The sequence below is a fragment of the Anomaloglossus baeobatrachus genome, chromosome 11 (genome assembly GCF_048569485.1).
Source record: "Anomaloglossus baeobatrachus isolate aAnoBae1 chromosome 11, aAnoBae1.hap1, whole genome shotgun sequence".
In the NCBI taxonomy this organism is placed as follows: domain Eukaryota; kingdom Metazoa; phylum Chordata; class Amphibia; order Anura; family Aromobatidae; genus Anomaloglossus; species Anomaloglossus baeobatrachus.
This window is the reverse complement of record NC_134363.1, coordinates 42,871,582-42,885,642: the sequence shown is the minus strand read 5'-3', so window position 1 is coordinate 42,885,642 and position 14,061 is coordinate 42,871,582. Positions and strand designations below refer to the sequence as shown.

Here is a 14,061-nt window from a genome sequence, read left to right as displayed (position 1 = left end):
TGGTGGAAAACTACTGTTTGGCAGGGCTCGGAAGGGAAGGAGCGCCGTTTGAATTCTGCAATGCAAAATTGGCTGGAATTGATAATTGACACCATGTGGCATTTGTAGAGCCCAATATGACTAAAAAGTGGAAACCCCCCTAAAGTGACCCCACTTTGGAAACTAGACCTCACAAGGAACTCATCTAGGGGTGTAGTGAGAATTTTTGTAACCTAATGGTGATTCACAGAATTGTATAACATGGACTAAGTAAATGAAAAATTCCCATTTTTCCCAAAAAATGTTTCTTTGATCCCAAGTTTTTACTTTTCAAAATGAGTAATAGGAGAAAACAAATCGTACAATTTGTTACGAAATTTCTCCATTGCCCCATATGTAGTCGTAAACTACTTCTGAGGCACGTTGCAAAGCTTAGAAGGGAACGAGTGACATATTATAGTGAAGATTTTCTGTTATGTTTGCAGATGCAATGTAAAACTCACAGCGCCCCCTGAGGTGCCAGAGCAGCTGAACCCCCACAAGTGACCACATTTTTCAAACTGCACCCCTCAATGAACTCATCTAGGGTTGTAGCGAGTATATTGACACCACAGGTGTGTCACTGAATTTTATACCATTGACCGGTGAAATAATTACATTTTTACCACCAAAAATTTTGTTTTAGCCCCAGATTTAACATGAGGAAATGAGACAAAATGGCTCCAAACTTTATCACACAATTTCTGCTGAATGTGGCAATACCTTACATCTGACTGTAAAGTACTGTATGGCCAAACAGCGAGACTCAGAAAGGAAGGAGCACTATTAGACTCGTGGGGCCGCAAATTTTCCTACAATAGTTTGTGGCCCCCAAATGCCAGAACAGCAGAAAACCCCCTCAAGTGACCCCATTTTGAAAATTGAACCCTCAAGTAAGTTATCTACAGGTGTAGTGAGTATTTTAACGCCACAGGTGTTTTCCAGAAACAAACAGCAATGAATGTTGCAGAGTTAAATATTGCCAATCTGCCATTGTACAGACCGTACATTGTAAGGCCCATACACTGTAGTGCTCACACATTGTGCTTCTGGACATACGCACCCTGTAAATTAAGCGGGCTTTCCTCACTACAGAAATGTCAAACGTGGATGCTAAATGTGGTTTAGGCACTCTCTGGGGCTCAGAAGGAGCGGGGAATTTGAAAGTGCATATTTTTATGGATTTCTTCTGGGGAGAAGAAAATCCAGAGTCTTTGTGTTACCAGTAATGTGAAAAACCCTTATATTTCCATTGACATTTGACGGCTCAGAGAAGGGGACTTGTTTTATTTTTGTGGAATGAGCGGAAAGCTGCTTTTATTGGGAACATTTTGGATCACATTTATCCTGTTCTCTAACGTTGAGCACTTACTTTGGGGTTTCCATCAAAATCTCCAACTGACGTGATTCAGATGACACCCCTGAGCGATCCATGTACTATAACGAGGCAGCAGAGTTCCTCTGAACTGCGTCTGGCCTCTGTTCAGCAAGCGGTGCCTGTCTTTTCAGAAGTGCAGATCGCACTTTTATGCACCACTGAGTAGATGGATACAGCCAAATCAGAGTCCAAAATGACTCCATCTGCCTTATTTTAGTGAATTATCCCTCAGGGAATTTGTGTGAATCCCGTATTTCAGAGATTTCCAAGTAAACCCCAGTGTAAGCGCTCAGCGTAGAGCGCAGGATAAATGTGAGCCGAACCTTCCTGCGATCTTTAGGTGGCTTTATAATTCGTGTCTGTGCGATACCACATTTATGTAGTTTTTTTTAATCTTTAGCTATCACACACTAAAAAACGCTTTTATTACAAAGAATAGTTTTTGCATTGCCATATTTTAAGAGCTATAATACTTCTAGATTACCTCTGCCAAAGTCATGTAAGAGCTTATTTTTTTGCGAGATGTGTTTATGTTTTTATGGATACCATTTTTGGACACATACCATTTTTTCATTGCTTTTTATACCGATTTTTGAAAGCCAAGATGAACATAACAGAATTTCGGGAAGTTTTTTGTTGTTTTTTTTGTTATTTTATAATTTTTACACCATTTACCGTAACACGTCTATTCTTTGGGTCAGTTCAATTACAGCAGTACCACGTTTATATAATTTTTGTTATGTTTTGCCGCTTTTACACAATAAAACTCTTTTATAGAAAGAAGTGCTGTTTCGGCGTTGCAGTATTCCGAAATCTGTAGCTTTTTTAATTTTTACGCCGACAGAGCTGTATTTTTGTTATTTTTTAAAGGGGCAAGATGACGTTTTCTTCAGTGATATTTTAATTTACATATGGCTTTTTTATTGTGTTTTATCCCACTTTTTGGGGGCAGTATGGTGATAAAGCATAGTTTTCCTCCATTTATTAGTATAATAGGATTTTTAAAGAAGGGAATTTTGTTACTTACCGTAAATTCCTTTTCTTCTAGCTCCTATTGGGAGACCCAGACGATTGGGTGTATAGCACTGCCTCCGGAGGCCACACAAAGCAATTACACTAAAAAGTGTAAGGCCCCTCCCCTTCTGGCTATACACCCCCAGTGGGATCACTGGCTCACCAGTTTTAGTGCAAAAGCAAGAAGGAGGAAAGCCAATAACTGGTTTAAACAAATTCACTCCGAAATAACGTCGGAGAACTGAAAAACCATTCAACATGAACAACATGTGTACCCGAAAAACCACCAAAAATCCCGAAGGACAACAGGGCGGGTGCTGGGTCTCCCAATAGGAGCTAGAAGAAAAGGAATTTACGGTAAGTAACAAAATTCCCTCCTTCTTCGGCGCTCCATTGGGAGACCCAGACGATTGGGACGTCCAAAAGCTGTCCCTGGGTGGGTAAAGAAATACCTCATGTTAGAGCTGCAAAGACAGCCCTCCCCTACTGGGAGGCAACTGCCGCCTGCAGGACTCTTCTACCTAGGCTGGCGTCCGCCGAAGCATAGGTATGCACCTGATAATGTATGGTGAAAGTGTGCAGACTCGACCAGGTAGCTGCCTGGCACACCTGTTGAGCCGTAGCCTGGTGTCGTAATGCCCAGGACGCACCCACGGCTCTGGTAGAATGGGCCTTCAGCCCTGATGGAACCGGAAGCCCAGCAGAACGGTAGGCTTCAAGAATTGGTTCTTTGATCCATCGAGCCAGGGTGGCTTTGGAAGCCTGCGACCCCTTGCGCTGGCCAGCGACAAGGACAAAGAGTGCATCAGAGCGGCGCAGGGGCGCCGTGCGGGAAATGTAGATTCTGAGTGCTCTCACCAGATCTAACAAATGTAAATCCTTTTCATACCGGTGAACCGGATGAGGACAAAAAGAAGGTAAGGAGATATCCTGATTAATATGAAACGAGGATACTACCTTAGGGAGAAACTCCTGAATGGGGCGCAGCACTACCTTGTCCTGGTGGACCACCAGGAAGGGAGCCTTGGATGACAGCGCTGCTAGCTCAGACACTCTCCGAAGAGACGTGATCGCTACCAGAAAGGCCACTTTCCGTGATAGTCGAGAGAGTGAAACATCCGTCAGAGACTCGAAAGGCGGCTTCTGGAGAGCAACTAGTACCCTGTTCAGATCCCATGGATCTAACGGCCGCTCGTACGGGGGGACGATATGACCAAACCCCCTGCAGGAACGTGCGTACCTGCGGACGTCGTGCTAGACGCTTCTGAAAAAAACACCAATAGCGCCGAGACTTGCCCTTTAAGGGAGCCGAGCGACAAGCCCTTTTCCAACCCAGATTGCAGGAAGGAAAGAAAAGTAGGCAATGCCAATGGCCAGGGGGACACTCCTTGTACAGAGCACCAGTAAAAGAAAATCTTCCACTTCCGTGGTAGATCTTAGCAGACGTGGGCTTCATAGCCTGTCTCATGGTGGCAACGACCCCGTGGGATAATCCTGAGGACACTAGGATCTAGGACGCAATGGCCACACAGTAGGTTCAGGGCCGTAGAATTCAGATGGAAAAACGGCCCTTGGGACAGTAAGTCTGGCCGGTCTGGTAGTGCCCACGGTTGACCGACCGTGAGATGCCTGTCGCCAGAGCTCTTTGATCGTCATGAAAACCGGGACCTTGCTGTTGTGCCGATTCGTGAAACCCGTCCGGGTGCAGAGACCATTCTCCTGCGTCCACGCCCTGGTGACTGAGGAAGTCTGCTTCCCAGTTTTCTACGCCCGGGATGTGAACTGCGGATATGGTGTATGCTCTGTCTTCCACCCCTAGCAGAATCCGGCGGACTTCCTGGGAGGCTCGCCGACTGCGTAGTCCGCCTTGGTGGTTGATGTATGCCACCGCTGTGGGTTGTCCGACTGAATTCGGATCTGTTTGCCTTCCAGCCACTGCAGGAAGTCTTGCAGTGCCATATGCACTGCCCAGAGCTCCAGACAATTGATCTGAAGAGTGGACTCCTCTGAAGAGAGTCCTTGATCGTCTGAGAAAGGGGGACGTTCCTGTGTAGGGACATCGACTTCCCCTCCCATTAGCGAAGAATGTTCTATTGAAGTGGACGCAGATGAAACTGCGTGAAAGGGACTGCCTCTGGATGAGGTGTCTCCTTGAAGGAGAGACTGCACCCCCGTCTGTAGTGACCGCTGTTTGTCCAGTGGAAGCTTCACCATCGCTGAGGGAGTGTGAAACCCCAAGCTAAGATATGCCAGCGATTGGGTTTAACTTTGAAAAGTTGAGGACCCACCCGAAACTCTGGGAAGTCTCCAGCGCCATGTTCAGGCTGTGTTGGCATGCCTCTTAAAAGAGTGCCTTGACAAGTAGATGGTCTAAGTAAGGGATCACAGGGTGACCCTGAGAGTGCGGGAGTGGTCCCACTGCTGCCATGAACTTGGTGAAAACCCGTGGGGCTGTCGCCAGACCGAAGGGTAGGGCTACGAACCGAAGATGCTCGTCTTCAATAACGAATCGTAGCAAACGCCGGTGCTCTGGAGCAATCGGCACGTGGAGATAAGCATCCTGATGTCTATTGATGCTAGGAAATCTCCTTGAGACATTGAGGCAATGACGGAGCGGAGGGATTCCATCCGGAACCGCCTGGTTTTCACGTGCTTGTTGAGCAGTTTAAGGTCCAGAACGGAACGGAAGGAGTCGTCCTATTTTGTCACCCCGACCAGATCGGAGTAAAAAGTGTCTCTTGTTCCTGAGGAGGAACCGGGATTACGACTCCTACTGCCTGCAGAAGAGCCTCGGCTCGGCCGGTGAGGAAGTTTTTGCGACAAACTGTCTCTCACCCACCGGCCATTGACCTGTGGCAGTTAAATGTCGCTAAAGCGGGGGAGTCTGCCACCGACCGCGGACGCGGAGAGAGAGGGCTGAAAGTCATGAGGAAACCGCCTTGGTAGCGGTTCCTCCGGCTGCCTTCTCCGGGCGTGATTGAGCCCGCCAGGAACCTGCGCCCCTCTGAGCCTTTTGAGTCCTGTTGGACGAGGGCAATTGGGACGTGCCCGAGCCTGGGAAGGACCGAAACCTCGACTGTCCCTTCTCCTGATGGGTCTTGTTTGATAGCTGGGGTAAGGAAGAATCCGTACCCTTGGACAGTTGAATGATTTAATCCAACCGCTCACGAAACAGTCTGTCACCAGATAAAGGCAATCTGGTTAAGCACTTTTGTGGAAGCAGCATCTACTCCAATCCCTTAACACTAGGAGCGTAACAACACGGAGTTGGCGGACGCCACTGACGTACGGCTCGTAGAGTCCAGGACAGCATAAACAGCTTGAGTCGCAATGCCGACATTGCGAGGTGAAGGACGCTACTGCGGCCAAGATGTACATGTGACCGCGTCCCTCTGCGCAATACTAGCTGAAATAGCTTGGAGTGCCTCTATGGCTGCGAATGCCGGGGCAACCGACCCGCCGATAGGGCTGTCTGTCAATGGCATCTTTAAGTGAAGTCCCATCTTCCACTGCAACTATAGATCTAGCCGCAAGCCTGGAGATTGGGGGATCCACCCTTGGAGCGCTTGAGCACGTCAGGGGGGAAGAGACAACGCGTATCTTCAATACGGTTGGAGAAACGCTTATCGGGATAAGCGTGATGTTCCTGGACTGCTTCTCTGGAGTCAGAGTGACCAGAAAAGTACTCAATATACGCTTGAGATACCGAAATAGGGATTTCTTCTGCTGTGAAGCTGACCCCTCCACTGGAGGAGTTGAGGGAGAAATACCCAACCTTCCATTGATGGACGCTATAAGATTATTCACTATAGCGTCACCATCCGGTGTATCCGGATTGAGAGCGGTCTCAGGATCAGAGTCCTGAACAGCTACGTCTGCCTCGTCATACAGAGAGTACTGTGATGAAGTCGAGGGCCGTTCTTAGGGAGCTCGCTTAGGCCGTCTGGGACTGTCGTCCGTGTCAGAGCCTGCACCCTGGGATGCATGGGACCCTCCTGGAGCCATGATTTGTTTCGAAATCAGGGTGGCCAGGGGCATTGAATCAACATTGCCCAAGGTCTGTCTGGACTGCAAAGTCTGTAAGATGTTAGTCATAGCCACAGACAATATATCAGCGGAAACTGCAACTCCGTCCCTGTCCCTGGACAGGGATCACAGGTGGTTCTTTTGGCCACCTGTAGCAGAGACCCCGTTGAGTAATTGCACACACTGGGGGTCCTGGAACAGTCGCATGCAGTACAAGCAGCAAGAAATCCTGTGCCTTGGCACCCATGGTTTTTTTTTTTTTTGCTGTTGCTGTCTAGCCATCTAGGAGCATTAGCCAAGAATAGCGACCGTACAGTGCAATGTATAGCATACAAGCATGAAGTACAATAAACACTTCAGCACATGCAGTACAAGGAGCATAGAAAGCCTGTGCCTTGGCACCTTTGCTTTTCTGCTGCCGTTGTCTAGTTATTCAGGAGCATTAGCCAGGAAAAGCGACATACAGTGAATGTATAGCATACAAGCATGAAAATAACCACTGCAGCACATGCAATCCAAGCAGCATTGAAAGCTTGTGCCTTAGCACCCTTGCTTTTCTGCTGCTGTTGTCTAGACATCAAGGAGCATGAGCCAAGAATAGCGACATGCAGTGAATGTACAAGCATGAAAATAAACTCTGCAGTACATGCAATCCAAGCAGCATTGAAAGCTTGTGCCTTAGCACCATTGCTGTTTGCTGCCGCTGTCTAGCCATCTAGGCGGGTAGACAGCCAAGAATAGCCCTTACAGTGCAATGTAAAGCATACAAGCATAAAGGACACATGACACTGCAGCACATGCAAGACAAGCAGCATATAGAGTCTGTGCTTTAGCACCCCTGATCTTTTGCTGCTGTTTCTAGGTCTGCATCCTGAATTACAAAAGTACAACAGGACACTTCGGCATTAGTGGGTCAGCACTTTAGTTGCCGCTTACCGCCCGCACAAAAGCGGGTGTGTGGCGCCGGAATCCTGTACTGGTAGCTCAGTGTCTCCGTTTTCCCGCTCTGCGTGCCGGAATGGCTGCCGGCGTCCAGAGGAGAGGGGCGGGCCGAGGGCGTGCCCGAGACAAGAGCGGGAACCCGGCGCCCACTGTGTCTAGTAAAGAGGGCTGGAGAATGCAAATAAGGCTCCAGCCCTCGGCGCTGCTATAGAACAGCGTCTCTCCCTGTCCCTGAGTGACAGGGTGGGGGCGGGAACGAAGCGGCGCTAGGCCGCAAAAGCCAGGGACTAAAGTTAGAAGCGCCGCCGCCGTAAAAGCGCGGTCGGCGCGTCCCCGGCGCACTACAAGTCGCAGCTGCGCCGCCGCTCCAGGGGCGGTCGGCGCGGCGGTCCCCACACGTAAAGTCCCCCAGTAATCTGCAGGGACTATAAGCCCAGCGCACAGCGCTACAGTCCCCGGCGCACTAGCACACCCAGCAAGCCTGGAGTGTGCGTGGCCTGCCATACGGGGACACAGAGTACCTGAAAGTTGCAGGGCCTTGTCCCTGAACGGCACTCCCGCTCCACATCCAGCAGGTTCTATGGGTCTGTGGATGGAGCCCGGCCTCAGGGCTTGGTGGCCGGAAAGATCCCACTTCCTCAGAGCCCCTCAGGGGGATGGGGAAGGAAAACAGCATGTGGGCTCCAGCCTCCGTACCAGCAATAGGTACCTCAACCTTACAAACCGCAAGTGGGGTGAGAAGGGAGCATGCTGGGGGCCCTAGTATGGGCCCTCTTTTCTTCCATCCGACATAGTCAGCAGCTACTGCTGACTGAACAGTGGAGCTTATGCATGGATGTCTGACCTCCTTCGCACAAAGCAGAAAACTGGTGAGCCAGTGATCCCACTGGGGGTGTATAGCCAGAAGGGGAGGGGCCTTACACTTTTTAGTGTAATTGCTTTGTGTGGCCTCCGGAGGCAGTGCTATACACCCAATCGTCTGGGTCTCCCAATGGAGCGCCGAAGAAAAATATTTTTACATTGTTTTTTTTCTTTTACTTAGTTTCTCTATGGGACTAACTTTTATTAGTCTGATCGCTGGTATAATTCATTGCACATACACTGATAGGTATAATGTTTTGCAATGTTACACTGACAGAACCCCTCTTAGACCCTGCTTCTGGTATGATCTAACAGGCCACCATAGCCATCAGACACGGAGGTCATTATTTGACCACAGAACGCCTCTTAGACCCTGCTCCTGGCATGATCTAACAGGCCACCATAGCCATCAGACCCGGAAGTCAATATTTGACTACAGAGGTCCATTGCAAACTGAACGACTCTTAAGGCCCAGTCACATTAAACAACATCGCTAGCAACATCGCTGCTAACGAACAACTTTTGTGACGTAACAGCGATGTTGCTGTGTGTGACATCCAGCAACAACCCGGCCCATGCTGTGAGGTCGTTGGTTGTTGCTGAATGTCCTGGGCCATTTTTTAGTTGTTGCTCTCCCGCTGTGAAGAGCACATCGCTGTGTGTGACAGTGACAGAGCAACAACTGAATGTGCAGGGAGCCGGCTTCTGCGGACGCTGGTAACCAATGTAAACAGCGGGTAACCAAGAAGCCCTTACCTTGGTCACCCGATATTTACCTTCGTTACCAGCGTCCGCCGCTCTTACGCTGTCAGTGCCGGCTCCTGCAGTACACATCGGGTAATTAACCCCATGTGTACTGTAGCTAGGAGAGCAGGGAGCCAGCGCTAAGCGGTGTGCGCTGGTAACCAAGGTAAATATCGGGTTGGTTACCCGATATTTACCTTAGTTACCAAGCGCAGCATCGCTTCCACGCGGCGCTGCTGGCTGGGGGATGGTCACTGATTGCTGGTGAGCTCACCAGCAACTCGTGTAGCCACGCTCCAGCGATCCCTGCCAGGTCAGGTTGCTGGTGGGATCGCTGGAGCGTCGCAGTGTGACATCTCACCAGCAACCTCCTAGCAACTAACCAGCGATCCCTATCAGGTTGGATCGTTGTTGGGATCGCTGGTAAGTTGTTTAGTGTGACTGGGCCTTTAGACCCTGCTCCTGGCATGATCTAACAGGCCACCATAGCAATCAGACCCAGAAGTCATTATTTGACCACAGAGGTCCATTGCAAACTGAACGCCTTTTAGACCCTGCTCCTGGCATGATCTAACAGGCCACCATAGCCATCAGACCCGGAAGTAAATATTTGACTACAGAGGTCCATTGCAAACTGAACGCCTTTTAGACCCTGCTCCTGGCATGATCTAACAGGCCACCATAGCCATCAGACCCGGAAGTCATTATTTGACCACAGAGGGCCATTGTAAAAACTGGCAGCCCGCGATTAAATTGCAGGGGTGCTGATCATAATACAGGAGAGGGAACGCACTCCCTCTCTCAGCCTCCTTAATGTTGCGATCATTATTGATTGTGGCATTTAGGGGATTAAAGAGCGGCGCAGAATGTCACAGCTGGACCTTGGCTATCACTAATACCGAGCTCCCATCAGCGATCGCGCAAGCACACCACATGCTCCCGCATGATCGCCATGACGTGCCCATACGTCATAGGTTGGGAACTCTTTCCAGACCATGACGCAAAAGTCATGAAGGGGTTAAACTTAACAATAATGCAACTAGGGTCAAAATGTGGGCCGTCATCTAGGTTCCTTACTTGAACGTCTGATAGATGGTGCAGGTTCGCTACTTACACGGCCAGGATGACGTATTTCCGGAGGGCCTTCAGCAGAGCTTTGGTTCCACCTTGATGAAAATGAAGAGCTTGGAAGGACACCCCGTCCTTGGTCACAAATATCAGATACGACCAGCTCAGGCCCATCTTGCTTTTGCGCACAGACTTGAGCTCTGACAAGCTGAGTGAGAAGGCCCATTTACCACGATTCCCTGGTTTCACAGCTGTCAAATGAAAAGTGAAAGTAGAATAAGTGATCACTGTTTAGCACTTAAAGAGGACCAGCCACCAAAATTTTGCTATATGAGGTAAAGGCAGTGCCATACAGACAGTAAGATGCTGAATCCAGACATACCTGTTATAGAAAGATCCGATGCTTGGTTGAAGAAATATCTGTAATCAAAGTTGTATGAATGCCCTGCACTCTGATTTACGGGTGCAACAAGGGGCGGTCCCTCGCTGTAAGGTACTCCTCAATAGTCCTCTATAACGTGACCTCTTTTCTTAATTTAAATATCACATCACCATTGCTGTTGTTCACGGCGGCGGCTGCGCATTGACGCAGTAATTAGGTCTTCATTAAAATGGCACCGGGGTCCGCGCATGGGCAACCCGCGATCTCCGGTGCCATTTTATTGAAGACACTACGGTGAATACTATGCACATGGAAAAAAAGAAGGGAATTTTGTTTACTTACCGTAAATTCCTTTTCTTCTAGCTCCAATTGGGAGACCCAGACAATTGGGTGTATAGCTATGCCTCCGGAGGCCACACAAAGTATTACACTAAAAGTGTAAAGCCCCTCCCCTTCAGCCTATACACCCCCCGTGCTGCCACGGGCTCCTCAGTTTTGGTGCAAAAGCAAGAAGGAGGAAAAAATTATAAACTGGTTTAAAGTAAATTCAATCCGAAGGAATATCGGAGAACTGAAACCATTCAACGTGAACAACATGTGTACACAAAAACAGGGGCGGGTGCTGGGTCTCCCAATTGGAGCTAGAAGAAAAGGAATTTACGGTAAGTAAACAAAATTCCCTTCTTCTTTGGCGCTCCATTGGGAGACCCAGACAATTGGGACGTCCAAAAGCAGTCCCTGGGTGGGTAAATAATACCTCATAATAGAGCCGTAACGGCTCCGTCCTACAGGTGGGCAACCGCCGCCTGAAGGACTTGCCTACCTAGGCTGGCATCTGCCGAAGCATAGGTATGCACCTGATAGTGTTTCGTGAAAGTGTGCAGGCTCGACCAGGTAGCTGCCTGACACACCTGCTGAGCCGTAGCCTGGTGTCGCAAGGCCCAGGACGCTCCCACGGCCCTGGTAGAATGGGCCTTCAGCCCTGAGGGAACCGGAAGCCCCGAGGAACGATAAGCTTCGAGAATTGGTTCCTTGATCCACCGAGCCAGGGTTGATTTGGAAACTTGTGTCCCTTTACGCTGGCCAGCGACAAGGACAAAGAGTGCATCCGAGCGGCGCAGGGGCGCCGTACGAGAAATGTAGACTCTCAGTGCTCTCACCAGATCTAACAAGTGCAAATCCTTTTCACACTGGTGAACTGGATGAGGGCAAAAAGAAGGTAAGGAGATATCCTGATTGAGATGAAAGGGGGATACCACCTTAGGGAGGAATTCCGGAACCGGACGCAGAACCACCTTGTCCTGGTGAAACACCAGGAAAGGAGCTTTGCATGACAACGCTGCTAGCTCAGACACTCTCCGAAGTGAAGTGACTGCTACTAGAAAAACCACTTTCTGCGAAAGGCGTGCGAGCGAAATATCCCTCATTGGCTCGAACGGTGGTTTCTGAAGAACCATCAGCACCCTGTTCAGATCCCAGGGTTCTAACGGACGCTTGTAAGGAGGGACGATGTGACAAACCCCTTGCAGGAACGTGCGTACCTGTGGGAGTCTGGCCAGGCGCTTCTGAAAAAACACAGAGCGCAGAGACTTGTCCCTTAAGGGAGCCTAGCGACAAACCCTTTTCCAATCCGGATTGAAGAAAGGATAGAAAAGTGGGCAAGGCAAATGGCCAGGGAGAGAAACCCTGAGCAGAGCACCACGACAGGAATATTTTCCACGTCCTGTGGTAGATCTTGGCGGACGTTGGTTTCCTAGCCTGTCTCATGGTGGCAATGACCTCTTGAGATAATCCTGAAGACGCTAAGATCCAGGACTCAATGGCCACACAGTCAGGTTGAGGGCCGCAGTATTCAGATGGAAAAACGGCCCTTGAGACAGCAAGTCTGGTCGGTCTGGCAGTGCCCACGGTTGGCCCACCGTGAGATGCCACAGATCCGGGTACCACGACCTCCTCGGCCAGTCTGGAGCGACGAGGATGGCGCGGCGGCAGTCGGCCCTGATCTTGCGTAACACTCTGGGCAACAGTGCCAGAGGAGGAAACACATAAGGAAGCTGAAACTGCGACCAATCCTGAACTAAGGCGTCTGCCGCCAGAGCTCTGTGATCTTGAGATCGAGCCATGAATGTTGGGACCTTGTTGTTGTGCCGTGACGCCATTAGGTCGACGTCCGGCATCCCCCAGCGGCAACAGATCTCCTGAAACACGTCCGGGTGAAGGGACCATTCCCCTGCGTCCATGCCCTGGCGACTGAGAAAGTCTGCTTCCCAGTTTTCTACGCCTGGGATATGAACTGCGGAGATGGTGGAGGCCGTGGCTTCCACCCACATCAAAATCCGCCGGACTTCTTGGAAGGCTTGCCGACTGCGTGTTCCACCTTGGTGGTTGATGTAAGCCACCGCTGTGGAGTTGTCCGACTGAATTCGGATCTGCTTGCCTTCCAGCCACTGCTGGAACGCTTTTAGGGCAAGATACACTGCCCTGATCTCCAGAACATTGATCTGAAGTGAGGACTCTTGCTGAGTCCACGTACCCTGAGCCCTGTGGTGGAGAAAGACTGCTCCCCACCCTGACAGACTCGCGTCCGTCGTGACCACCGCCCAGGATGGGGGTAGGAAGGATTTCCCCTTCGATAATGAGGTGGGAAGAAGCCACCACCGAAGGGAAGCTTTGGTTGCCTGAGAGAGGGAGACGTTCCTGTCTAGGGACGTCGGCATCCTGTCCCATTTGCGTAGGATGTCCCATTGAAGAGGACGCAGGTGAAACTGCGCGAAAGGAACTGCCTCCATTGCTGCCACCATCTTCCCCAGGAAGTGCATGAGGCGCCTCAAGGGGTGTGACCGACCTTGAAGGAGAGATTGCACCCCTGTCTGTAGTGAACGCTGTTTGTCCAGCGGAAGCTTCACTATCGCTGGAAGAGTATGAAACTCCATGCCAAGATATGTCAGCGATTGGACCGGTGTCAGATTTGACTTTGGAAAATTGATGATCCACCCGAAACTCTGGAGAGTCTCCAGAGTAACGTTGAGGCTGTGTTGGCATGCCTCTTGAGAGGGTGCCTTGACCAGCAGATCGTCTAAGTAAGGTATCACCGAGTGACCCTGAGAGTGGAGGACCGCAACTACTGTAGCCATGACCTTGGTGAAAACCCTTGGGGCTGTCGCCAGGCCGAACGGCAGTGCCGCGAACTGAAGGTGTTCGTCTCCTATGGCGAAGCGCAGGAAGCGCTGATGCTCTGGAGCAATCGGTACGTGGAGATAAGCATCTTTGATATCGATCGATGCTAGGAAATCTCCTTGGGACATTGAGGCGATGACGGAGCGGAGGGATTCCATCCGGAACCGCCTGGTCACTCACTACGTGTTTGTTGAGCAGTTTTAGATCCAAAACAGGACGGAAAGACCCGTCCTTCTTTGGAACCACAAACAGGTTGGAGTAGAAACCGTGACCCTGTTGCTGAAGAGGAACCGGGACCACCACTCCTTCTGCCTTCAGAATGCCCACCGCCTGCAGAAGAGCCTCGGCTCGCTCGGGAGGCGGAGATGTTCTGAAGAATCGAGTAGGAGGACGAGAGCTGAACTCTATCCTGTAACCGTGAGACAAAATGTCTCTCACCCAACGGTCTTTT

The 14,061-nt window shown here is 50.2% G+C and overlaps 1 protein-coding gene across 1 annotated transcript in view; it reads right to left on the bottom strand.

Annotated features, from left to right (window-relative positions):
* Positions 1 to 14,061, bottom strand: part of TBC1D17 (TBC1 domain family member 17) — a 123,431-nt gene that overhangs the window by 85,191 nt on the left and 24,179 nt on the right. The window contains exon 5 of the mRNA XM_075329284.1: positions 10,098 to 10,302. Within this exon, the coding sequence (XP_075185399.1) occupies positions 10,098 to 10,302 (205 nt within the window). The remainder of the gene's footprint in view (positions 1 to 10,097; positions 10,303 to 14,061) is intronic.